Consider the following 27,356-nt stretch of genomic DNA (forward strand, 5'->3'; position numbering starts at 1 on the left):
AAAAACCACTGTGTTTCTATTGACTGAGTCAGTAGACCTCCCATACTGAGGCCTGTACGGCACTGTGTCCAAATACTTCCTTAAAATTTCCACAATGACCTTCATGATTTTTGAGCTGGAGGATTGTTCTGGAGGTGAGATGGGGACAGCAGTGTGTGTGTATGTGTGTTGGGGTGTAGAGGAGGTGGGGTGGTGGGGTTCTTGTTTTCCAGTGTGTAAGGGATACTCTGTTCGAGGACAGTGCTGTATTCTTCTCCCACCAGATAAACAAATACCACCCTCACCTTTCATCAGCGGGGTGTTTCAAATCCCAGGAGCCCGGGGGCCGAGCGAGAGCTTATCTTTGATATTTTCACTATTCCCCACTGTTTCACAGGAGTGAAGCAGGAAGAGTTTAATCTGTCTCTGTTGTATGTTTGGATAGTATCTGGAATATGACTTACGAAAAAAATATAGGGGTAGATGAAAATATCAAGACATTTGAATAAGTAATATCTCGATATTATGTTTGCCAATACTGTATTATTCTCAAACATTTTACTGGCTGTAAGTTTCGAGTGGTCCATCAGACTAAAGGCCGGTCTGGGCGGGATTAGTTTCTCAGGGGGCCGTCTGTAAAAAGTATTTCACTCTTCTACTCAGTGATAAAATTCCTGCATCCTGACTACAGTTAAAAAAACAGGAGGACCAGTGAGTTTTTAGGCTTTCTAAGTCACATGACATCCTGTTCAGTAGCTCCTCCATTTCCACACGCTGTTGTTTTACATGGATCTCCATGGAAACGTGCACGCAAAGTGTAATTACAGTGCGTAGCAGTAGACAACGTGAGGTGGCGAAAGTTAGAGATGTGAGTCCCGACGGTATTAAAATTACTGGAGGACTACAGAGTTTAGGGAAAAAAGTAGGTAATAAATCAGCCTGAAATTTTCTCAAGGGACGTCTGTTAAAAACACATACATGGTCGTTCCTGGCGGAAATATAATCACTATCATAATCATATATTCTCTTTCTGGGAGGGTAGATGGACTCGTTTGTGAAAAGACAAATTTGGACAAAATTTGGACATTCGCTGTTTCTTCCAAATCAAGTGTCTTCTAAAGGGTTTGTCCTGCATTGTTTGAGTAACGGCCTTAACTGTTCAGGAAAGGTTTGTGGAGCATTGCTGTGAGAATTTGATTGCATGAGGACAGGATATTGAACTATTCAACTCACCCCAAAAGTATTGAGGGATTTCAGAGAACACAGTTCCACTCACTACCACAAATAAGAAGATCACTGGTTTGAATCCATGTCATGCAGCGTACCATCAGTAGCTAGAGTCCAAGACAATGCACAAGCACAAATGGCCATGCTTTTTCTGGGAGGGTAGATGGCGCTGTCTCCCCACATCACTCCCAATCGGTCAGCACAGGCATCTGTTGGCAGATGTATCGGACCTAAGTCGCTTCGCTTTCCTCCAACCGCGCTGTGATGCTCAGTGTAGGTGTGTGCTAGTCTTCACCTTCCTGGTGTTGGGTGGCCATTGCTAGTGATGGGGAAAGTCCTGCTGAGTGGGTTGAGTAATTTGTCTTCCAAATTAGGGAGAAAAATGGGTTAAAACTAGAAACAAAAGAGAAATACTTTATTGTTTTTAGTGATGGAGGCTCCTGACTGGGTTATAAACCCTGAATATTATTTTCTTCTGCTTTGTCTCATGTCGAGAGTCGCTCTCCAAACCCCGATTTACCTCAGATGAACTCACCTCCCTTTGAGCCGCGTTTATTGCTGTGGTTACTGTTAGCTGTTTCAGGCTAACTGGCTGTGGTCAGATTGTGTGTGTGTGATTTATCCCTTTCAGACAGCTGAAGTTGTGGATAAATCTGGGGCGAACGCGCTACGTCAGCATCCAGGTCCCACACTGCTGATCTGGCTCTAATCCCTGAGGGGCTAAACCACAGCACACTAACCTTAAACACACTCTGATAAATGAAAGTTCTGTCACTGCACCGAAATAACGACCCAAGTTCAAGTAAAGGTAACAGAGCCGCCCCAAAAAAAGAAGATAAACACAGCACTGCAGTGGAAATCATCATTATTTGTAATGAACTCTCCTGTATTCCTCTAGATGTCTCACTAGAGCACCATCACCACAAACCAAAACTTCAAATTTCATGCCCAGCTGCTATGTCTGTTAGCATAACGGTTCTAACCCTATGAGCTGGCTTTTAGCATTTAGTGAATAACTTGCTTAGACCTTGCTAAGCACAGCATCAGTCAAATTAGCTCTTGTTCCACACCTCCAAACTAGCATGACCATAGACTGTGTATATCTGGACAGAGCATCGTCTCTCAAAAGTGAAGCCACCACAGGTCGGGCGCCCCCTGCTGTTCGGTTGCAGAAAGCTGTGTAACCCCACCCATCCCCATAGGTTTCAGACCAGATAAAACGAACAACTTTCAATCACATTTTTTTCTAATATACTGTAATTCTACCTCCATTATTTAAATGCAGCAGTTAGTGTAACCTCTGCTTATATTGTTCAATTATTATATCCCCACAGAATTCGTTTTTTAAAACATTATTCAGCTCTATTCAAAAAGGTGTGATTATTGTAAAAGGGCTGGTTATGGGCGGGACCAATAACAGACCATCAGCTCCGCTCCGCTTTGCAGCCTGTGACCTCGAGGCAGTCCTCAGGGGCGGGGTTATTTAAATGAGTAGGCTGTCTCTCCACAGTCTCTCTCCCTCCTCTGGTCTCTACTGCGCAGACTCGGGTTTCAGGATCGCCAACATGGTGGAAGATTTTGGCTTCATTTTCATTGAATGAATAGTAACGGCGACATGGCGTCCATCTTTTTTACAGTCTCTGAGCATGACTAACAAGATCCCTGATCCTTTTCATGATTTTCTTTTATAGATCATTGGTTGTTTTAATCAGCAAATTTTAATTTTAGTTAAATATATCATATAGCAGACGAACAACACAGTGATATTTGAAAAGTGAAATGAGTCAAGTTTATAGGATTTACAGAAAGTGTGCAATAATTCTTTAAACAAAATTAATTAGGTGCATAAATTTAAGCACCTCAAAAGAAATAAAATGACATCAATATTTAGTAGATCCTCCTTTTACAGAAATAACAGCCTCTAAACTCTTCCTATAGCTTCCAATGAGAGTCTGGCTTCTGGTTGAAGGTATTTTGGATCATTCTTCTTTACAAAAAATCTCCAGTTCAGTCAGGTTTGATTCAGGTTTCTGATCATGAACAGCCCGCTTTAAATCACACCACAGCTTTTAATAATATTCAGGTCTGGGGACTGAGATGATCATTCCAGAACGTTGTACTTGTTCCTCTGCATGAATGCTTTAGTAGATTTTGAGCAGAGTTTAGTGTTTTTGGGTCGTTGTCTTGTTGAAGTATCCAGCCCCGGCACAACTTTAACTCTAACTTTAACTTTCTCACTGATTCTTAAAAAAACATTGTTCTCAAGAATCTGCTGATATTGACTGAAACCCATGAGACCCTCAACTTTAACTTTATTAAGGTTCCCAGTACCTGCAATGATCACACAGCCCCACAGCATGAAGAACCACCACCAGATTTTACTGTGGGGAGCAGTAAAGTGTTTATCTTGGAATGCTGTGTTTTTGTTTTTCCTCCATGCATAAATAACTGCCCTCCAAATAACTCTAATAAGTTTAGCTTCATCAGTCCACAGAATCTTATTCCAAAATGAAGCCGACTTGCCCAAATGTGCTTTAGCTTTAGCATACCTCAAGCGACTCTGTTTGTGGCGTGTGCTCAGAATAGTTGAACGATGCACAGTGACTCCATCTGCAGCAAGATAATTTTGTAGGTTATTTTTATTTTGTATAAAGATTACTTTTATATATCGCAAGGTCTGATCCCCTAATTTCTACAATAATATGAATTAGGGGTGTGCCATATTGTATCGTACTGTAACTTTTTTGAATATCTTGAACGATATTATATCCTAAAATATCGTGCCCAAATATCACCCACCCCTAATTATTACATAAGGGTACTACTTTTTTTTTTTTTTTTTGCTGTTTTTAGCAAAAGGAAGATTCACACTTCTCATTTCCCATTAAATCTCTTTAATTGAATACCATGGAATATTGTGATATTATTTTAGGGCCATATCGCCCACCCCTAACATGAATAAATACCAATCAGCCACCCCCGACTCCGTTTAGGTCCAGCTGGGTCCGGCGTTTAACGGATACGCCGCTAATGGAGCAGATTAAACGTGTAAAAGAGAAGGTGACTCAGGAGGAGGAATGAACAGAGTCGTGTACAGTGAGAGCGGACAGGTTGTCAGCGTGGGAAGAGCGTGTGCGTGTGACAGAGCTGATTCATTTAGATGATGTCAGGATGAATCCCGCTTTTGTTTTGTTTTGAGTTACATAATTAACATGCCGTCGTACAGATAGCAGATGTGGAGGACTTAAATTAGCAGCGCAGTCTTCTGGTGCACATTAGGCAGGGAACAAGTGAGTGCTGGGTAATTTATGATCCTCAATCAAGAGCGTAAACATGCTTCAGAGGTGTTATTCATTATTTGAACTCCTACGGTTCAGTGTTGTGTTGCTGAAAATAGCAAAAACAAGGCATTGCTTGAGTTATATTGTTTTTTCGTTTTACTGTTTTAATTTTCTGGCAAAAGTTTGCTTCATGGCTCCACATGACCTGAAGTTTGTGAGATATTAGCAGTGTTGCAAATTAAGTCTGAATTAAGTGTGATTCTTCTATACAGTTTTTTTTTTCCTGCACAGCAAAAACGGGAGAGTTGAAATTTCAGAGTTAAATAGCTGAGTTGATTTTCACTCTCAAAGTGTAATTTTAACTCTTTCAGATTTAAATTTTGTTCAGGGTTGGAGTTATTTGACAGAGTTGAATATTTCAGTGTTAATCCCAATAAACCCTATAAATACTGGCCAACTCCACAGAGATTTAATTAAACTCCGCCCAGTTAAACACGTCATTTGCATAATGGGTGTGTCCCCAGATCCCAACTTACCATCAGTGTGAAATCTTGCCCACCAGGGCTACCTTCCATTGGGTATTGTGTTATATTTTGTTTATTGGTTGTTTGGCTAGCCTGGATGGATGCCTGGATGCCTGGATGCCTGGATGCCTGGATGCCTGGATGCCTGGATGCCTGGATGGATGGATGGATGGATGGATGGATGGATGGATGGATGGATGGATGGATGGATGGATGGATGGATGGATGGATGGATAAACATTTAACCAATGGACAATACACAAAAAAAATCACACATGACCTGAAAGTTGATTTCAGCAGTGAGTATTGTGAGTTTAAGGCCATGAAACTCCAGATATAGTTTTTTACTCATGAAATCAGTCTGTGCTGAGATAATAAACAGCCCATGGTATTGGGTTTGGGGCTCAGTCCTGCAGTTTTGATAGTCACAGTTATAGTTTCACTCTGAACTTTGATGAGGTACTGTGGAAGCAGTAAGTTGAGCTATGGGGGAATTGTGGAGAATCCCACTGGAGCACATTTGGCCCCCTGCTCATCACGCCCTGTCCGTGTGTAGTGTGTTGGAGCCTCCTCGTCGCCGCACTCTGAGGCTGATATGCACTCGGTGGAAAGGGTTTGGGTAGTTTGGGCTCCTCTCGGGGGTTCAGCGCTGAATTGCTTGTGAGCAGCTGGGAGCTCTGAGAGCTGAAATCACTTTGGGCTCAGAGTGTGTGGAGCTCTACACCCAGCTCCCCATCACACTAATGACATATACCTGACTAACAGCAAGGAGCAGGGCTACAGGAGACCATGGGCTACTGACTACACTACTTTTTTTTCTTTTTTTTTCTTCACAACTACAAGGGGATGGACAATGAAAGTGAAACACCTGTCATTTGACCAAGACAGCAAGTCTTTGTGATGTATCAAGAGCCACGGTATCCAGGGTAATGTCAGCATACCACCAAGAAGGACCAAGCACATCCAACAGGATTAACTGTGGACGCTGTAAGAGGAAGCTGTCTGAAAGGGATGTTCGGGTGCTAACCCGGATTGTATCCAAAAAACATAAAACTGTCCATCGAGACAACAAATTATTGTGGTCTAAATCCAGGTGTTTCAGTTTTTTTTACTTTCAGTAAACAGCTGTGCTGAATTTGCTAATAAATTAAATTTTAAGTTGTGAAGAGGTAGAGTGGCTATACAGTAAATAGCCCTATTTGAGTAAAAAAAAAAAAAAAAGAAATGAAGGTCAGTCAGTCCAAAACATTTTAAGAACTTTGAAAGTATCCTCAAGTGCAGTAGTCAAAAAGGCCATCAAAAACGTTATGATGAAATTGGCCCTTATCAGGAACGCCCCAGGAAAGGAAGAGCAAGAGTTTCCTCTGTTGCACAGGATAATAAGTTCATCAGAGTTACCAGCCTCAGAAACCACAAGTGTTTTGTATCACTTTTAAGTTACTACATGATTCCATACGTGTTCCTTCATGGTCTTGATGACTTTATTATTAATTTACAATGTAGGAAAAAATAAACAGAATGTGTGAAAATCAATGTTTCTACAGCAAACCAAGCATTTACACCAAATCTCCACATTTTCCCTGGATCTGGGGACTAATTATTAACAGAGAAAGTTCATTATAAGCATTATTATGATCTCTCCACAACTTTCTATACATTTTATAAACAGAAAAATCACAATATATTTCTGTGTGTTTTGTTTTTTTTTATAGGCAGCTTCAGCAGCAGCAGCAGGCGGAGCTGGAGGTGCATCAGAGGGACGGACTGACAGCATATGATTTGTCACAGGTAAATATATACAGTATATTTATACACACACGCACACACACACACTGTCTCTCTCTCTCTCTCTCTCTCTCTCTCTCTCTCTCTCTCTCTCTCTCTCTCACAAACACACACACACACACTCTGTGTGCTCACAGGCTGTAAACACTTCAATTTCACACATATTTCACTTTTATATGCTCCATATTGGTATGGAATAGAGAGATATATATATTCCCCGTCTCCTGCACGTTGTGGATGGAAGAGAGCTATTAAATTGACACAGATAGAAAGTGGGAAATGCTTTCTGCTGCACTGAGGAGAAAAACAGTGTGGGTTAGGTTACGGTACAGTACATGTGTTCACACTGAACTGTCATGGAACAGACTTCTCGGTTTGCTGCATATATATATATATATATATATATATATATATATATATATATATATATATATATATATACACATTATGCATAGCCATAAATATATATACAGTACCAGTCAAAGGTTTGGACACACCTCTAATCATTTAATGTGTGCTCTTTTATTTGATACGTTTTTTATTTTTTATTGTAAATGTAATAATATTGAAGACTATATTTAAGCTATACAGAAACACATGCAGATTTTTTTTTGCTGGAGCAATATTAGCGTTAGCCGCTAAACAAAAACTAGACGTTTGCTCTTTCTCCGTTCAGAGGGGAGTATTATCGGCTGTAGCCTGCTGATAACCCCGGCTAGCGCTGCTGGAGCAGTATTAGCATTAGCCACTAACCACGCTAAGCTCAAGCTCTTTCGCCGTTTTGAACTCTCAGTACTCTCAGTCTCTCAGTGAAGCATTTTACTCACCCAAATAAACAGTTTTCAGGAGAGAAATCTGTGTAGATTAACATCCAGCGCTCGTTTGACTTTAAAATATATATATGTTTTTCTTTGTTTCCTTAACTTAGATTAGCTTTACAGGTTTCCCCAACCCAGCGGCAAGACCTGCTGAATTAGATGGAAAACATGGCAACACCACTGTTCCTTACTAGTGGCGCATATAATGCACCTTATATCCTAATGCGCTTTATGTATAAAATTAGACTAGAAAATAGACGTTTATTGATAGTGCACCTTATAGTGCGAAACTTATTGGAATACAATACAAGTATGGGTGTTCTCAGTTCTTAGTTATAGGAGTTTTAGTAAGTGGGTGGCTTAATTGTCTCAGAAACTTTGGGTTTAAAAATAGTTTTTGTTGCTTTTTTTTTTTTCATCGATCTATTAAACTCATACCAAACAGTGACGTCCACACCGTGGTGTGAACTGAACCAAGGCCTCTGTGTTCTGTTACACCCCCGAAAACACTAACATATAAAAGCATTATAGCATATTGCATCCCTCTCTGTGTGTAACTGTAGCAATTAGTGACCCAATTTAGCAATTTTAGCTCTACTCTCCACTAAAGTTAATCATTGTCTTTATGACAAATCAGCTGATTTTTTTAACTTATAGACCTTAGAGAAGACATCTCTAATAACCCTGTGATGCCTCCCCAAATATAGACTGCTGTTTCAGCCTGTTTCACCCCTCCGATTCCAAGCCACCCACTTGCAGGATTTGCTTTTCTGCATGTTAAGAGTATTCCTCTAAAGTTGCGTAACCCCTTCCACGCTACGGAGGATGCAGTCTAATTTGAAACGCCCCCTCAGGCTGTATCTTCAGCTAGCTCTCCGCGGTTCCGTGCACCGAAATTAGGGCATAGCTGTGGCGTGAAGTCACGCATAGCTGTGTGTGGTGGTAATCCGCTCTCATGTGGAACGCTGCCTCAGGCACCAGTCCACTTTTTACTCCGTTTAATGCTCACTTTTCCTAATTCTCACAAGGAGGTGTTAATGCATTATTTATAATTGCTTTATTGCTGTTAAATAAGAAAAAAACTATAAATCTCCACTTTCCCAGCTGGAATTCTCCTGATCAGACAATGCTACTACCAGCACCGGGGAGCTAGCACTATTTAAAGAAGCGCCACACCATCTGGAACAGCTTCAACACGCTTTCAGGAGAATGCTAACTACTGTATTTTTTGCACTATAAGGTGCACCGGATTATAAGGCGCATTATGCGACACTAGTAAAGAACAGGGGTGTCGCCATGTTTTCCTTCTAATTTCTGGGTGGAGAGACGTTTAAAGCTAAGCTAAGCTAAGTAAACAAAACTGTAATTCTTTAAAAATATATATATATTTCTTTACTTCTAAAAAACTTTTTTTTGTTTATGTGAGTGAGTAAAGCACTTCTGTTTATTTAGAGTAAGCTTAGAATTACAGCCCTACACTGAGGAACCTTGAGTGTTCTAGTAAGCCAGGGCGATACTAGCTAGCGGCTCGTCCCACATAGCTTGTTTTAACAGAGTAAACACACAGACTAGCAGACTTCAGTCTGATAATACTCACCTCAGAGCAGCAGAAGAGCTAACGCTTAGCGCAGTTAGTGGCTTTTGCTAATGCTGCTCCAGTAGTTCTAGCTAGGGTAAGCAGCAGGCTATAGACCGATAATACTTAACTCTGAACGGCGAAAGAACTAGCGCTTAGGACGGTTAGCGGCTAATGCTAATACTGTTTCAGTCTCAGTGCTGGAGAACTAAACTGAGTGGCTTAACTGCTCCTTAATATCAACATAAACACACATATATCAACATAACACAAATATTTAAATGGGTAACGCTATGCTCCTATCACTAGCATTATAAGCCTGTTGGGAGCATCAGTTAAAAGTGCTGTATTTCAGAAAGTTGGGGGGAAATTGGAGGTGGGCTATTTGACAAAAGTTCATACTCGTTATCATGTTTCACTACAACCCAAGTTCATTTCACACCGGATTTCTTTTTTTAGGTCTGTAGGTTTAGCTTCATTAGTGCTGTATTGGATCAGAAAGCGTGTAAAGGCGTAAGATGTAATGGAAGTCTAAAAGTCTTTATTATGTGGTTTTTTGACACTGTAAGACTCTCATAGCTCATGTTCTTTGCCTGTATGTATATGTTAGCAGGTACCAGTGGGCGGCGTGCCAGGTGGCGTCCATGAGGCCAGCAAGACCATCGACAAGACGGAGACCCTTTTCTCTCAGGAGAGAGACCCGCGCTTCAGCGACATGTACACAGGCATCTCCGGCTGTACGTATCGCTCAGATATCGTCTACCTTCTACTAGGGGTGGGCGATATGGCTCTAAAATAATATCATGATATTTCAGGGTATTTTTGTGATAACGATATACTTGACGATATAGGAAAACAGAAAAATAATTAATAAATTTCAGAAATATAGTATAATAGTATAACAGCATAATCATAATGTGGCAAAATAAATAATATAGCATAAAATAATATAATGCAGCAAAAAAATATTGCAGAATATTTAGTGCATGCATATAAACTGCAGACTAAAACAATTATACAATAAATACACCTAAAGCTTCACAGTAAATAATAGACTAATTTTAAGACAGAACATCTCTATTATCACGATATGGATTTTTAATATCATGATATTTCTGTGTCACGATATACTGTATACGATATAATATTGCCCACCCCTACCTTCTACACTGTCTTCAGCTTAAATCTAAAGTAATATCAGTTATGATAGCATATGGACCTATTCATGTTTCAGCTTAACTTTGAAACCTTGAAAAGTAAACGAATATGATACACAAATCTAACAGAGCCAATATAATTATATTTAATATAAAAAAAATAAGCGATGCTCCAAGTGGTCCATCCAGCTAAGTTCGCCGGTTCGAATCCTGTTCATCTTATCTGTGAGCTGATGTATCAGAACCGAGTCGCTGCGCTTTCCTCCGAGCACACTGTGATGCTACTCGGCAAGACTGCATAAGCAGCAGTTGGAAAAGAGGCGGAGTCTGACTTCACATGTATCGGAGGAGGCATGTGCTAGTCTTCACCCTCCTGGTGTTGGGGCATCACTAGCGAGAGGTGTCCAAGTAAATTGGGGAAAAAATAAAATAAAATAATTGGAAATAATAGTGCCGGGCAGTAGGGGTGGGCAATATTATATCGTATACAATATATTGTGACACAGAAATATCATGATATTAAAAATCCATATCGTGATAATAGGGCTGTTCTGTCTTAAAAGTAGTCTATTATTTACTGTGAAGCTTTAGGTGTATTTATTGTATAATTGTTTTAGTTTGCAGTTTATATGCATGCACTAAATATTCTGCAATATTATTTGCTGCATTATATTATTTTATGCTATATTATTTATTTTGCCACATTATGATTATACTGTTATACTATTATACTATATTCCTGAAATTAGTGAATTATTTTAAGTTTTCCTATATCGCCAAGTATATCGTTATCGCAAAAATACCCTGAAATATCGTGATATTATTTTAGAGCCATATCGCCCACCCCTACCGGGCAGTATGAACAAAATTGTATATCATGGTATTTTTATTATTATTATTATTATTATTATTATTTATTTATTATTATTTTTTTTATTATTATTATTTTTTTTTTTTTTTTTTGCATGACTGGGCTGCACCCCTAAGTAAACCCCTAAGGGTATACTGTGTGGTGTGGAACAGAGCACTCCCACCATCATGTTTAACAGATTTGGGAGCTGTAATAAAGGTAGTAAAGAGCTCTAAACATCTGATATTAGATTTAGATTTATAAGTCATTTTCTAGGATGTTTTCAAGGATTCAAGGAGATTTTATTGTCATTCGCATCACATGTGGTACATGAGGTGGAACGAAATTGTGATCTCACGATCCAGTTTTACACCCAAAGAGCTGTTATTAATAGATATATAGATAAAAAAGAATACAATAAAAGAAATAGAATATACAAAATAGATAGATAAATATCCCAAAGAATAAAAAAATAAATAGAGAGTAGAAGGTTCAGCAGCATGAAGTCCAGAGTGCAAGTGTGCTATTGCAGCATGATAATATGAATTAGAGCAGTGGAGATAAAGTGTCTCAGTGCAAGTAAAGTGACCATGTTGGTAAACAGTAAACAGTAATTTGTCCTTGGTGTCAGTGCAGTGTGTTGTTAAGTGGAGTTTAAGAGTCTTACAGCTTCCGGAATGAAGCTGTTTCTGAGTCTTGTTGTTTTGCACTTAATGCTCCGCAGCCTCCGGCCTGAGGGGAGTGGGACAAAAAGTGCGTGTGCTGGGTGGGTGGGATCCTTCCTGATGCAGGTGGCCCTTTTCCTGCACCTGGAGGTGTAAATGTCTGTGGTGCTGGGGAAGCTAACTCCAACAATCCTCTGTGCAGCCTTCACCACCCTCTGCAGTGCTTTCCTGTCTGCAGCAGAGCAGCTTCCATGCCACACATTGATGCTGGAGCACACAACGCTCTCCACCACACATCTGTAGAAGGAGGTGAGGACTGCGCTCCCGAGTCCAGCTCGTCTCAGCCTCCTGAGGAAGTAGAGCCGCTGATGTGCCTTCCTGACCAGAGTGGAAGTGTTGTTGCTCCAGGTGAGGTTGCTGGTCAGGTGCACACCCAAGTACCTGTAGCTGTCAACCACTTCCACCGCAGATCCTCCAATGTGCAGGGGGAGGTGGGCATGCTTGCCCCTTCTGCAGTCCACAATCATCTCCTTTGTCTTTTTTACATTGATGCAGAGGTTGTTTTCTCTGCACCAATCCTCCAGGTGTTCCACCTCCTGCCTGTAGCTGGACTCATCTCTGTTTGTGATGCATCCAACCACTGCCGTGTCGTCTGCAAACTTCACAATATGACAGCCTGGATGGAGAGGTGAGCAGTCATATGTGAGCAGTGTGAACAGGAGGGGGCTCAGCACACAGCCCTGAGGGGAGCCAGTGCTGAGGATTATGGAGGGGGAGGAGATGTTGTGAATCCTCACAGACTGCGGCCTGTTGGTCAGGAAGTCTAGGACCCAGTTGCACAGGGAAGAGCTCAGTCCAAGTGAGGAGAGTTTGGTTATCAGTGTCTGAGGAATCATGGTGTTGAAAGCAGATGTGAAGTCCACAAAGAGCATCCGAACGTAGGAATCCTTCTGCTCCAGGTGGGTGAGGGCAGTGTGGACCACGGAGGAAATGGCATCCTCTGTGGATCGGTTCTTCCTGTATGCATACTGGTGTGGATCCACAGTGATGTTGATGGTGGCTTTGATGTGGGTCTGAACCAGTCTTTCAAAGCACTTTGTGACTATCGGAGTGAGGGCTACTGGCCGGTAGTCATTCAGACCTGTCACTGTGGAGCTCTTGGGGACCGGGATGATGGTGGCGGTCTTCAGGCAAGTGGGGACAGCTGCCTGGATGAGGGACGCGTTGAAAATGTCGGCCAGGACGTCCGAGAGCTGGTCTGCGCAGTCTTTTAGCGCCTGTCCGGGGATGCTGTCCGGGCCGGCAGCTTTCCGGGTGTTAATCCTCCTCAGCGTCCTCCTTACTTCTGCTGGGGTCACGCTGAGGGGCTCCTCTCCTGGTGAGTGTGGGAGTCTGGTGCTGGGGGGTGTGTCAGGGTTCTCAAAGCGGGCGTAGAACGTGTTGAGAGCCTCAGGCAGGGATGGGTCTTTGGAGCTTTGTGCAACGTTAGATTTGTAGTCTGTGATGCACTTGATGCCCCTCCACATGCTCTGTGGATCCTGGGAGGAAAAGTTTCCCTGGATTTTCTGAGCATATGCAGCTTTTGCCCTCTTAACTCCAGCAGTCAGCTCTCTTCTAGCCCTCCTGAGTTCATCCGAGTCTCCAGATCTGAAGGCAGCATCCCTGGCTTTCAGCAGGGAACGCACCTCTGCGTTCAGCCAGGGCTTCTGGTTCGGGTAGCAAGTCACAGTCTTGGTAGTAGTGACATCCTCCACACACTTGCTGATGTACCCGAGAACAGCAGATGTGTATTCCTCCAGATCCAGCTCCCCCTCACACTCAGCAGCCTCCCTGAAGACCTGCCAGTCTGTGCAGCCGAAGCAGTCCTGCAGCACAGCGGCGCCGTCACTGGGCCACACCGTGATGGTTTTCTGTGTGGGTTTTGAGCGTCGCAGTGGGGGGTGGTATGCGGGGACCAGCATGATGGAGATGTGGTCCGATAGCCCAAGGTGGGGGCGGGGGAAGGCTTTGTAAGCGTCTTTCACAGAGGAATAAACACGGTCCAGCGTGTTATTACCTCGCGTTGGAATGTTCACGTGTTGGTAAAACCTCGGCAGCGTGTTCTTCAGTTCTACGTGGTTAAAATCCCCCGCTACCACGTAGAACGCGTCCGGATGCTTGTTCTGAAGCGAGCTGATGTTGTCATAAAGCTCCTTCAGCGCGTTGTTAGCATTAGCATCCGGTGCTATGTAAACCGCAATCACGAACACCGCCGAAAACTCACGAGGTAGATAGTGAGGACGACACTTCACAGTCAGCTGTTCTGTCGCCTCGGAGCAGTGGCTGTTGTGGAGCAACACGCAGTTTGTGCACCAATCTTTGTTTATGTAGACGCACAAGCCGCCCCCCCGGGCTTTCCCGGATAGCTGGCTGCGGTCCGCTCGGAAGAGCTGCCGGCCGGCGAGCTGGAAGGCTGAGTCCGGCATGGTCTGGTTCAGCCAGGTTTTCGTGAGACAAATCACAGCGCAGTTCCTCATCTCCTCAGAAACATTCATCCTCAGCCGCAGCAGGTCCAGCTTGTTTTCCAAAGAGCGGACGTTAGAGAGGAAAAGCAACGGAATCGGGGGTCGGTTAGCATTAGCCTTTAGCCTGGCTAGCACCCCAGCGCGTTTTCCTCTCTTCTGACGCCGCTCGCACCGCCTCCTCCTCTTGCCCTTTGTCTGCAGCGATCTGCTCCCCCACGCCGGAGCGCGGAGGAGCTGCAGCTCGCCCAGCGTAGCTCGGATATTATTGTCCATAGTTGCTGTTTTACTGACCAAACTGTCCTTAATCCTCAGAAGTTCAGTTCTGCTGTAACTCACATGCGTGGGGCACGTAAAGTTGGGTTCAGAACCGACGTAAAAACAGCTCAAAATAGGGTGTTCGCTAGGAGCGTGAGAAGCCACTGCACTACTGCGCGCCGCCATCCATATTTTTGAATGGACAAAAATATAAATAAACATTACCTGTGCTTTACAATATTGTACATTTAAACTAGTAAATCATTAGCATATATCGCATATTGTCCACCCTTAAGTTCCTTTGTATTATTAACTGTCTCCAAAATCCAAAAATTCCAAAAATGCATCAGAGAAGAAGCATTTTAAAGTTGTAGCTTTTATCAAAAACTTCACAGCTACTTTTAGCATCTTCATCCTTTTCTGCCTTTAGGAACCAGTTAAGTGGCTTAGCAATGACTGTACACATTTCACTATATTGAAAACTCAAGTCTCGCGTAATGTAGTTTGACAGTGGCGTGACTGATGTAGCGTGGAGTTTAACCACGTTTGGAGCGCATATGGAAGAGGTTAATGGAATATTCAGGGGAAAAAAAAAATCTAGGTTCATATGACACTGTTTATTCTGACACTGTAGAGCTCACTGATATCAATAAACATGGACTAAAGTATGGACTAAGTGGACCTTTAATCCAGTTATTAACCTCCATTAATAGGCCTGTCACAATAATTACGTTATTGTCGACTTAATGGACATGACCTCAGTCATTTTAATAATCGTGATATCGTCCATTGTGTTTGCACTTGCAAAATGCACTTGCGTATATTGTGACAGAAGCACAGAGAGACACAGACACAGGGAGTAAATAAACTCAAAAAGTACCTTTATTGAAAAAAATAAAAAAGGAAAAATCAGCACCCAAAACAAATAAAAAACATAGTTCCACTCCGGCTTTAGCTACTTTAACTTTAGTGTCACTTAGGTTCGTGTTTATGTTGGTCCAACGCATTCCAGCTGGGACAGACCGGGGCTGTCATTCCTCTGCCTCCACTCTTTGCAATGTGTGTGTGTCTGTGTGTGTATATATATATATATACACTACCGTTCAAAAGTTTGGGGTCACATTGAAACGTCCTTATTTTTGAAGGAAAAGCACTGTACTTTTCAATGAAGATAACTTTAAACTAGTCCTAACTTTAAACAAATACACTCTGTACATTGCTAATGTGGTAAATGACTATTCTAGCTGCAAATGTCTGGTTTTGGTGCAATATCTACATAGGTGTATAGAGGCCCATTTCCAGCAACTATCACTCCAGTGTTCTAATGGCACAATGTGTTTGCTCATTGGCTCAGGAGGCTAATTGATGATTAGAAAACCCTTGTGCAATCATGTTCACACACCTGAAAACAGTCTAGCTCATTACAGAGGCTACAAAACTGACCTTCCTTTGAGCAGATTGAGTTTCTGGAGCATCACATTTGTGGGGTCAATTAAACGCTCAAAATGGCCAGAAAAAGAGAACTTTCATCTGAAACTCGACAGTCTGTTCTTGTTCTTAGAAATGAAGGCTATTCCATGCGAGAAATTGCTAAGAAATTGAAGATTTCCTACAACGGTGTGTACTACTCCCTTCAGAGGACAGCACAAACAGGCTCTAACCAGAGTAGAAAAAGAAGTGGGAGGCCGTGTTGCACAACTAAGCAAGAAGATAAGTACATAAGAGTCTCTAGTTTGAGAAACAGACGCCTCACAGGTCCCCAACTGGCATCTTCATTAAATAGTACCCGCAAAACACCAGTGTCAACATCTACAGTGAAGAGGCGGCTGCGGGATTTTGGGCTTCAGGGCAGAGTGGCAAAGAAAAAGCCATATCTGAGACTGGCTAATAAAAGAAAAAGATTAAGATGGGCAAAAGAACACAGACATTGGACAGAAGAAGACTGGAAAAAAGTGTTGTGGACGGATGAATCCAAGTTTGAGGTGTTTTGATCACAAAGAAGAACGTTTGTGAGACGCAGAACAAATGAAAAGATGCTGGAAGAATGCCTGATGCCATCTGTTAAGCATGGTGGAGGTAATGTGATGGTCTGGGGTTGCTTTGGTGCTGGTAAGGTGGGAGATTTGTACAGGGTAAAAGGGATTCTGAATAAGGAAGGCTATCACTCCATTTTGCAACGCCATGCCATACCCAGTGGACAGCGCCTGATCGGAGCCAATTTCGTCCTACAACAGGACAATGACCCTAAACACACCTCCAAATTGTGCAAGAACTATTTACAGCAGAAGCAGGCAGCTGGTATTCTATTGGTAATGGAGTGGCCAGCGCAGTCACCAGATCTGAACCCCATTGAGCTGTTGTGGGAGCAGCTTGACCGTATGGTACGCCAGAAGTGCCCATCCAACCAATCCAACTTGTGGGAGCTGCTTCTAGAAGCGTGGGGTGCAATTTCTCCAGCTTACCTCAACAAATTAACAGCTAGAATGCCAAAGGTGTGCAATGCTGTAATTGCTGCAAATGGAGGATTCTTTGATGAAAGCAAAGTTTGATGTAAAAACAATGTTATTTCAAATACAAATCATTATTTCTAACCTTGTCAATGTCTTGACTCTATTTTCTATTCATTTCACAACGTATGGTGGTGAATAAAAAAAAATTGTTTGAGTGACCCCAAACTTTTGAACGGTAGTGTATGTAGGGTTTAGTCATAAATAATATATATAGAGAGAATATATAGAGAACATATTATTACGAAAGATGTTATTGAACAGGTTTTTGACATTCCACGCCTAATTTAAAATAGATCACTCTGTATGTAATTCATCTACATAATAAATGAGTTTCACATTTTCAACTGAATTACTGAAATAAAGTAACTTTTTAATAATATTCCCATTTTTGTTTAGATGCACTAATACTTTTGCAAGCTACTGTAAATGTGCATCCACAGTGCTTTTACAGTACTTTTTGTTTAAAGCTTCTAAATGCTGTGTTTATTCAGCTGAGATGACTTTCTTACTCTCCAGCATTCCTGATAAACACCAGTCACTCCCTAACAAAAGCCTCTGTGCTCTTATTACTTCCCCTTTAAAATGAGCCTGGTTTATCTGCTCTTCCTGCAGCCTGCTCGGCTGCTCCACCGCTGCTATGTGATACATCAGAACCGCTGCTGCTGCTGCTGCTGCTGCTGGTGATACAGATTGGATATGATTGTGCTGCTCGGGCTGTGATGCATTAACTCACTTATGAGCCGTGATCCGTGTTCTGTTCTGTAAAGCTGATAAGCCAGTGTTTAGGTTGTAAGTTGTAATATGGCAGAGGGGTTCAGGTTCATATATTCACTTGTTGTGTCTTGTGTGTGTGTGTGTGTGTTTTGTGTGTGTGTGTGTAGCTGATAAGAAGATGATGGTACCCTCATCCACTGCTGGGGGTCAGCAGCTATATTCCCAGGGCAGTCCTTTCCAACCCGGCCATTCAGGCAAAAGTTTCAGGTGAGCATAATATTGTACTTGTTTCACTGTGTTTTATATGTTTTTGTTCATTTTAAGGATTAAAAGACTCTTACTGGTACTTGTATACTTGTGTAATACATATGAGTGATATTATTATATATATTTTATATACACTATATTGGCAAAACTATATTTATTATGGTGCTCCACAATCACTTTTTATGGTCACAGGTGTAAAAAAAAGCAAACAAGCATGCAGACTGTTTCTACAAACAAAGCAAAAGTATGGGTGGGTCTCAGGAGCTCAGGAGTTAGTTACTGACGTATATACAGCTTTGGACAAAAGAAGAGAATTTATAGGTAAATGTCTATAAACTACGACCAACATTTCTCCCAAGTTCCAAATAAAAATATTGTCATTTAAAGCATTTATTTGCAGAAAATGACTGCAAGAAATGGCTGAAATAACAAAAAAGACGCAGAGCTTTCAGACCTTAAATAATACAAAGAAAACACGTTCACACTCAAACAGTTTTAAGAGATCAATCAGAAATCAATGGTTTTTAATCACAGTTTTCATGCATCTTGGCATGTTTTTTCTCCACCAGTCTTACACACTGCTTTTGGATAACTTTATGCCTGTAACTCCTGGTGCAAACATTTAAGCAGTTCAGCTTGATTTGAGGGCTTGTGATCATCCATCTTCCTCTTGATTATTTTAGAGATTTTCAATTTGGTAAAATCAAAGAAACTCATCATTTTTTAAGTCGTCTCTTTTTTTTCAGAGCTGTATATGTATAATTCATGAAAACATTTGCAAGCTATAATTACATTAATTGAATTGCGTGCAGTACATATGGGAGATATTGCAGGTATTTATGTATATATTTATAATACCTATAGCAATATGTAATGCTTTTTGTGCATGTAATTACACAAGTACATGCACAATACATATGGGGTTGTTATTATTATTATTATTATTATTATTATAGTAGCTTACATATATATATATATATATATATATATATATATATATATATATATATACATTTATAAGGTGCAATATAAAGACCCATATGTAATACAGATGTTATTAATAGTTGTAGAGATACTAACCTCTAATACATATGGGGCATATTATTGTTACATACTGATGTTTACAGATATAATACATATGGGGCACATGTGTAACCTTATGAACTGATATTGCATAACATAGTGTGTGTGTGTGTGTGTGTGTGTGTGTGTGTGTGTGTGTGTGTGTGTGAGAGAGAGAGAATATGATATGAGTGTGAGTGAGTGTGGAATGTCTTGTCTGCTCTAACACTTTCCAGACTGAATTCTTTGTTGGTTTGAACTCGTGTGCACCGGGGTTGTTTGCTCTGTCTTAGTCTTAAATGCACGTATTACGCCTTTTTATTATTCTAGCACATTCCGTTCACTGTATACAGATTCTATAATTAATCCCTCTGTTAAACCGTCCAGCTGGGGAATTCCTTGGTTTTGAGCCTCTTCAAAGAAACAGATGCACAGTAAAAAATCCCTATAGATAAATTCACCCCAGCAGAGTTCACACCAACCCCAGACCCGGCACAACCACTGCGTGATGTAGGATTCAGCGGGGATTTATTTAGCTATGCTGAGTCTGTCTAAACACAGGGAGTGTAATGGATGGATTTGAATCTTTTGGAACTCTTCTACGCGCTTCAGTACTGAGAACTTAACTGCAGAGTGAACCCACTGACCCACAAACACCTATACTGTGTCATTTTAATTCTTTTTGATCTGGACTTAGTTTGGGCCCAAACTACAAAACAAGTAGCAGGTTTAAAAGTGTCAGCAAACCATGGACTGGATTTATCTACAGTGTGAAAGCACTTTTCTACATGATTCAGACTTTTAATAAAGTTTCTCCAGCACTAAGGCTAGGTGCAGCAGCATTACCATTAGCTCAGAGGCGAGTATACTGGGCTGTAGTCTGCGAGTTTGTCATGTTAAAACAAGCTATGTGGGACGAACGGCTAGCTAATAGCACCCTGGGTTCCTCAGTCTAGCACTATCGGGTGGCATTCACGCCCCGCTAGCGCAGCAGTTAGTAGCTAATGGTAATGCTGCTTGCTGCACCTAGCCTTAGTGATAAAAGTCACCCTTAGATAAATATTGGAGTTCTGAGCTTACTGTAAATAAACAGAAGCGTTTTAATCACTAGATTAACATACAGCACTCTTTTGACTTTAAAAGAAAATGTTTTTTAAAGAGTTACAGTTTTGTTTACTAAGATGTTTCCCCCAGCTTCCCTATTAGAAGGAATACATGGCGACACCCTTGCTCACTTCGATGTAGGCATCCTTACAAGTGTCGCTTATTGCGCCTTAAAATCTTATGTGTAAAATAGACCAGAAAGTAGATGTTCATTCAAACCAGTGGTTAAAAGAATTGGTGTTGTGCCAAAATCCGATTCTTCTTTGCTGGCAAGCGCATCATGCAGCAGTATGAGCACAAAGGTTTTAGGTTTTGGGCGGTATTTCGCTTCATACGGTATACCGCCATTTGCCTTAAGGGCATGGAAATGTCATGAAAAAATCATTGGGATGTATTGGTTAAAAAGTGTATGAACCCTGATATATATAAAACACATGAACCTTGATTCAGACTGTGATGTGTGTTAATGTTCCTAAATGTGAGTTAATGTTAATTTGTGTTAATGTTAATGTGTTAATGTGTGTGTTTTCAGCTCATCAGTGATCCACGTTCCCGGAGTGAATGATATCCAGTCCTCAGCCGGAACAGCTGGTCAGAACCTGGCCCAGATCTCCAGACAGCTTAACCCAGGTCAGGTGTCCTGGACAGGCAGCAGACCACCCTTCTCCGGACAGGTGAGAGAGAACCTTACCCTCCCTGATTAAAGTGATAGTTCACCAAATCCTAAACCAACAAGGATCTTCCTGCTTATTTTCAAAAAAAAAAAACGTACCAAATTCTGTATAACAGTAATCACTGTACCTAGATAGAGTTAAAGAGTTTCACTTTTTGATGTAAAAGCCCCTCAACAGGCCTTATCTTCTCAGCTTAATACGCTAGAGCTCTGGAAAAAATTAAGAGACCACTTCAGTTTCTGAATCAGTTTCTCTGATTGACAGAATGACGGCAAAGAATGGCTGAAATAGCAAAAAAAGATGCAGAGCTTTCAGACCTTAAATAATGCAAAGAAAACAAGTTCATCTTCATAAAGTTTTAAGAGTTCAGAAATCAATATTTGGTGGAATAACCCTGGTTTTTAATCAGTTTTCATGCATCTCGCAATCATGTTCTCCTCCACCAGTCTTACACACTGCTTTTGGATAACTTCATGCCTGCACTCCTGGTGCAAAAATTCAAGCAGTTCAGCTTGATTTGATGGCTTGTGATCATCCATCTTCCTCTTGATTATAGTCAAGAGGTTTACAATTTGATAAAATCAAAGAAACTCATCACTTTTAAGTGGTCTCTTATTTTTTTCCAGAGCTGTATATCTAGAAAGAGCAAAGTAACTTCCTGTGAATCGTGTACTGCTTTATTTCTCAGTTTTCAGTCATAAAACCTGATTTCCATTCTGAGAAACTGTTCTGATGTATAATCCAGTGTCTGAGAAAAGCTCTGTGTCGTCTCTGTGTTTCCCTGTGGTCGTGTATCAACCAGTGGGCTTGTAAACATTGTTTTGAGTCATTAATTCGAATTTGTTCTCGATTCGTAAACCAATTCACACAGTGAGTCAACTCTAACTCAACCCAATTTAAAACATATTATGTTCTTACTTTAAAAATGAAGAATAATTCTATTAATTTAAAATCGTAATAAAATGTTGAGTTCCATGTTTTATCTATTATTCTCCATTTGTTTTTGATGTTTTAGGTTTTTGTCGTGGTATCGTTTCTAACTAATCGGATTAGTTTCTCATTTCTTAGTCTGTAAAGAATGTTTCACACTTTTCTACTCGGTGCGTCCAGACTGCAATTGAAAAAACAGGAGAACCATTGAGGTTTTTTTTTTTTTTTTTTTCATTTCTAAGTCACGTCACGTTCAGTAGCATCTCCATTTCCACTCGCTGTTGTGTTTAAGTGGATCTCCGTGAAAACGCGCGTCCAAAGTGTAATTACAGTTAAAAAAAATTCTGCGAATGCCGTGGGTAATTCAGCCTGTAATTTTCTCAGAGGACGTCTTAGAAAAAAGAAACACGTACATGGGCGTTCCGGACAGGAATAAAATCAAAGAAGACCCCAATAAAAGAGAAAATGAATTATTAAATTAAGAGAAACTAATCCTATCCGGATAGGGCTTAAGTTCTGTTCACTGGAAATAAGAGAATGTACCATAGAAGGCATTACCACTCTCAGTAGACAGTGCAGTGGGTGGAAAATGATCGTGAGCAGCTGTGTCTGGCTCAGACTGTCCGCGCCAACTGTGCCGACAAGCGAGTCAAACGAGCCGAAATCACATCCGTATTTAGTGTAGGAGACCTTACAAAAAACGAGACAAATAGGCTAAATAATTTACTAAATAATGGAAAACTTTAGAATAATAGTAGTGCTGCAGCTATCGATTATTTTAGTAATCGATTACTGTTTACTGGAAATAAGAGAAAGTGCCGTAGAAGGCATTACTTCTCTCATTAGACAGTGCAGGGCCTGGAAATGATCATGACTGGCTGCGTCTGGCTTAGACAGTCCGTGCCAACTGTGGCGACAAGCGAGTCAGACGAGCCGAAATCGCATCCGTATTTAGTGTAGGAGGACTTACAAAAAAGACAAAAATAAATAAATAAACTATTAAATAATGGAAAACTTGAGATTAATAATAGGCTAAACTCAAGATGCTTTCAGCATTAACACAAAGACTCTCCACACACACACACACATACACACACACACACACTCTGCCTCCGTGAGTCTAATCAGCGTGTATCCGAGCGTTACGTTAATTGCCCTGCGTGCCTCCGGTATTGGATCCAGATTGGCGTGGGCAGCGGACGACAGCTGATTGGTCTGTTTGAGCGGGTTGTCAGGGTTACGGGGAAGCTCGCGTGTGGCGGATTGGAGCGGCGTGTTTTCTCCCTGAACGGACTCAGCTGTGCGGAGGGATACGGTTTCACATTTTTGTTCTTTACTCTAATGTACTGTAATGGGGTGACCTGGGGAGTGATGCTAACAGATTCCATCCGCGTGCCCGGGACCCTTTTAGTCACGCAGTGTTTATCTGCGCCGAGCTGTGTTTCCGCCATGCGTTACGTCAAGTCCAGTTTACGGAAAATAAAGGAGGATCAGATCATTGCTTCATAGCTTCATAGCTTCTAGCTGTTAATTAGCTGATTGCAGTGTTCCAGCCACAGCTCAATGCAGCCAGCAAATCGATTGCCTTGTTTGACATGACTATATTATTTACTGTGAGTCTACTGGACTTAGTTTGTTTAGCTTGTTGTTGTTTTTGTTTTTGCCTCTATTTTATTTCAGATTTAGCACGCCAGAAATAACTTTTATACGGTTACAAATATGAAAGAAATGTTTGAAAAGATTCCATCAGCTAAAATACTTTTAAAATACTTAATTTTCTTAAAGTCCTTCATATGAAGAAACTGATTTAGGTCTGTGATGCTCAAGTCACGAACTATGTGATGCATAAAATAGCCAATATTAGGGCTGCATGATATTGGATCATTTTTACATTGCAAATGTTCTTTTTTCGACAATATATTGCAAAATGTTCTTTTTTCGAAAATATATATCACAATATGAAACAGTGCAGGACCCATGACACTCAAAACTCGAGAAAAACAGCAATCAGCTCTTTAACCAGGCATTTTAATGGCTTTTTAAAAGTTAAACAAGAGCGTTTTCTGGGATTAAAAGCCTGAATTCAGCTGTAACTGGAAATATTTGAGCTAAACTGTGCTGGACTGAGGTGCACAGCTTTCAGATATGTGTGCAGCTGTGCAGATACTGAAACATGAATACAGTGGCTTAAGTGTATTTTACTGAGATTTTCAGTGATAGACCATCACAAAGTAGCACCTGATTAATGCGAGACTCGTACGATCAAGAAATCACTAGAACCTGACAACATGAAGCAGCTAAAAGAGCTCAAAAAGCAACACATTATACCCTGTTCTGAACAATTACTAAGACTTTGGGACTCCAGCAGACCACAGTGAGAGCTATTATTATGGAGAAATTGAGAAAACATGGAACACTGGTGAACCTTCCTGGAGTAACCGACTGACCAAAATTACTCCAAAAGGGCATGAACAACTCATCCAGGAGGTAAAAAGGAAACCAGAACTACATTTAAAGAACTGCAGGTCTCACTTGCCTCAGTTAGGGCAGTGTTAATGATTTAATAATTTCCATGGGAGAGTTCCATGGCAAAAAAAAAAAAACTTATTCGGTTCTGCAGCAGGACAATGATCCGAAGCACGCAATTCGTAAAGAAGAGTGGAACAAAATTTCTCCACAGAGATGTAAAATACTCGTTGTCAGTTATCAGTAAAGCTTGATTGCAGTTGTTGCCGTCAAGAGTGGCACAACCAAGTTATTTGGTTTAGGGGCAAACAATTTTTCACACAGGGCTAGATTGGTATGGATATTTTTTTTCCCTTAACAAATAAAATCAGCATTTAATTTTCTATATATTTTTTATTTTTATATCTATCCAGATTCTCTTTATCTCATATTAAATGTCTTTGTTATTCTGAAATATTTAAGTATGATTTAAAGAACAAAGACAAAAACAAAAGTAATCTGCAAGGAGGTTAATATTTTTAATTTCAATGCTCTTCAAAGAAGGTCTTCAGTGTGTTTTTAACTATCTATCTGTTATCTCTTGACCCGCAGCAGCAGCTCCCAGCTCAGTCCAGCAAAGCCCAGTCGTCTCCCTTCGGCATCGGCTCCAGCCACAGCTATCAGGCCGACCCGTCCTCATACAGCCCACTGTCCAGCCCAGCCACTTCCTCCCCCAGCGGCAACGCCTACTCCAACCTGGCCAATCGCAGCACTGCTTTCGGTAAGAACTGACCTAATTTGTCTCGGCAGTTAAATATCACTGCTTTTAACGGGAGTTGTCTGCGGTATCGGGTTGTTTTACCTAAATGCAGCAGCTGAGTGAGTTAAAACTGCTTTAGGCAACAATAAAAGAAATAACCCCCTAAAATATATCACTCTGTGTAATACATCTACAGGGGTTGGACAATAAAAGTGAAACACCTGTCATTTTAATGTGGGAGGTTTTTTAACGGCAAAATTGGAGCATCCTGGTGGCCAATCTTCATTAACTGCACATTGCACCAGTAAGAGCAGAGTGTGAAGGTTCAATTAGCAGGGTAAGAGCACAGTTTTACTCAGAATACTGCAATGCACACAACATTATGGGTGACATACCAGAGTTCAAAAGAGGGCAAATTGTTGGTGCACGTCTTGCTGCCACATCTGTGACCAAGACAGCAAGTCTTTGTGATGTATGAAGAGCCACGGTATCCAGGGTAATGTCAGCATACCACCAAGAAGGGTGAACCACATCCAACAGGATTAACTGTGGACGCTGTAAGAGGAAGCTGTCTGAAAGGGATGTTCGGGTGCTAACCCGGATTGTATTAAAAAACATAAACCCACGGCTGCCCAAATCAAGGCAGAATTCAGTGTGCACCTCAACTCTCCTGTTACCACTAGAAATGTCCGTCAGGACGATAAATTATTGTGGTCTAAAACTAGTTGTTTCAGTTTCATTGTCCAACCCCTGTATATAATATATAGAGTTTCACATTTTGAACTAAATTACTGAAATAAAGTAACTTCTCATTGATAAATCTATATTTTTTGAGATGCACGTAGTGTAATCATTCGCGTTTAGGTTGTGTTAGAACATTTGGCTTTAGAATACTGTTAAGCATGGTGGTGGTAGTAAGCATTTGGCTAAAAGTAAACAGTATATTCCAGACTTTTTTATTTTAGATTTATTTCAGAAAGCAGATCCTTAATTATGTCTACGTTTTTTTTAATCTGCCTTTCAAATATATATATATATATATATATATATATATATATATATATATATATATATATATATATATATATATATATATATATATATATGTGTGTATATATATATATATATATATATATATATATACATACATATATATACGTTATGTATAATAGACTTATTCATTTGGTTTCTGACATTGTATGATTTTCTATTTTCTGAAAATACAGAGTTAAAGTACAGTTAAAATTCTGGTTAAATATTTCTGAAAAGCTTGTGATAATATAAGCTGCTGTTAGCGGTTAGCCCTGCTTAGCTCTGTAGATCCAGAGCAAATCTAAAAACCCAAACCTCAGATCTCCAGCGCTCCTCCACTGTAATAAAAGGGATAAGAGGGATTTTTTACTGCTCTGGCGCTTGGTAACTTGGAGACACTTTCCACACACACACGCTCTGGTGCTTTACACTGAGTGTGGGGTTAGCAGGTGTGCAGCATGCGTGTGGAGATTAGGAGATTAGGGATTACGGAGCTGCTGGGAGATGGAATCTCTCGTGAGTCTGCTCTCAGGTGTCTCTGAGCACTAATCAAACTGTCTGTCAAACACAGACACGCTGATTTATGGGCCGAAGCTGCGAACTCACACTTTCCGTATCATCTGAGTGATGCATGATATGGATATTCAGGTTATGCCTCAAAATCTGAGCTGCAGACGGGGGGAGATTCTAAATGAATTCCTCAAAATGTGTTTATTTATATGTATTTACAGCTCTGGGAAAAAAAATTAAGACACCACTCCATTTTCTGAATCAGTTTCTCTGATTTTGCTATTTACAGGTTTATGTTTGAGTAAAAAGAACATTGTTTTTTAATTCTATAAACTACAGACAACATTTCTCCCATTAAAAAATATATATATATCTTCATTTAGAGCATTTATTTGCAGAAAATGAGAAATAGCTGAAATAACAAAAAAACAAAAAAAGATGCAGAGCTTTCAGACCTCAAATAATGCAAAAAAAAAAACAAAAAAAAAAAACAAGTTCATATTCCTAAACTTTTAAAAGTTCAGAAATCAATATTTGGTGGAATAACCCTAGTTTTAATCACAGTTTTCATGCAGCTTAGCATGTTCTCCTCCACCACTCTTACACACTACTTTTGGTGCACAAATTCAAGCAGTTCAGTTTGGTTTGATGGCTTGTGATCATCTATCTTCTTCTTGATTATTGATCGATACTCTGCTGCTGCACTGTTTTTCACAGCAGCTTTTCA

At 40.6% G+C, this 27,356-nt stretch overlaps 1 protein-coding gene across 5 annotated transcripts in view; it reads left to right on the plus strand.

Moving 5' to 3' along the window:
- The window catches only part of arnt2 (aryl-hydrocarbon receptor nuclear translocator 2), a 151,460-nt gene that overhangs the window by 111,060 nt on the left and 13,044 nt on the right, over nt 1-27,356 (plus strand). For 3 of the 5 annotated variants that reach the window (XM_022669503.2, XM_022669505.2, XM_022669506.2), the window contains 5 exons: nt 6,724-6,799; nt 9,801-9,927; nt 18,013-18,112; nt 20,811-20,952; nt 24,940-25,108. In XM_022669503.2, coding sequence (XP_022525224.2) covers nt 6,724-6,799; nt 9,801-9,927; nt 18,013-18,112; nt 20,811-20,952; nt 24,940-25,108 — 614 coding nt within the window. The remainder of the gene's footprint in view (nt 1-6,723; nt 6,800-9,800; nt 9,928-18,012; nt 18,113-20,810; nt 20,953-24,939; nt 25,109-27,356) is intronic. The other 2 variants (XM_022669504.2, XM_022669507.2) reach the window with 1 other exon arrangement.

The sequence above is a fragment of the Astyanax mexicanus genome, chromosome 16 (genome assembly GCF_023375975.1).
Source record: "Astyanax mexicanus isolate ESR-SI-001 chromosome 16, AstMex3_surface, whole genome shotgun sequence".
In the NCBI taxonomy this organism is placed as follows: domain Eukaryota; kingdom Metazoa; phylum Chordata; class Actinopteri; order Characiformes; family Acestrorhamphidae; genus Astyanax; species Astyanax mexicanus.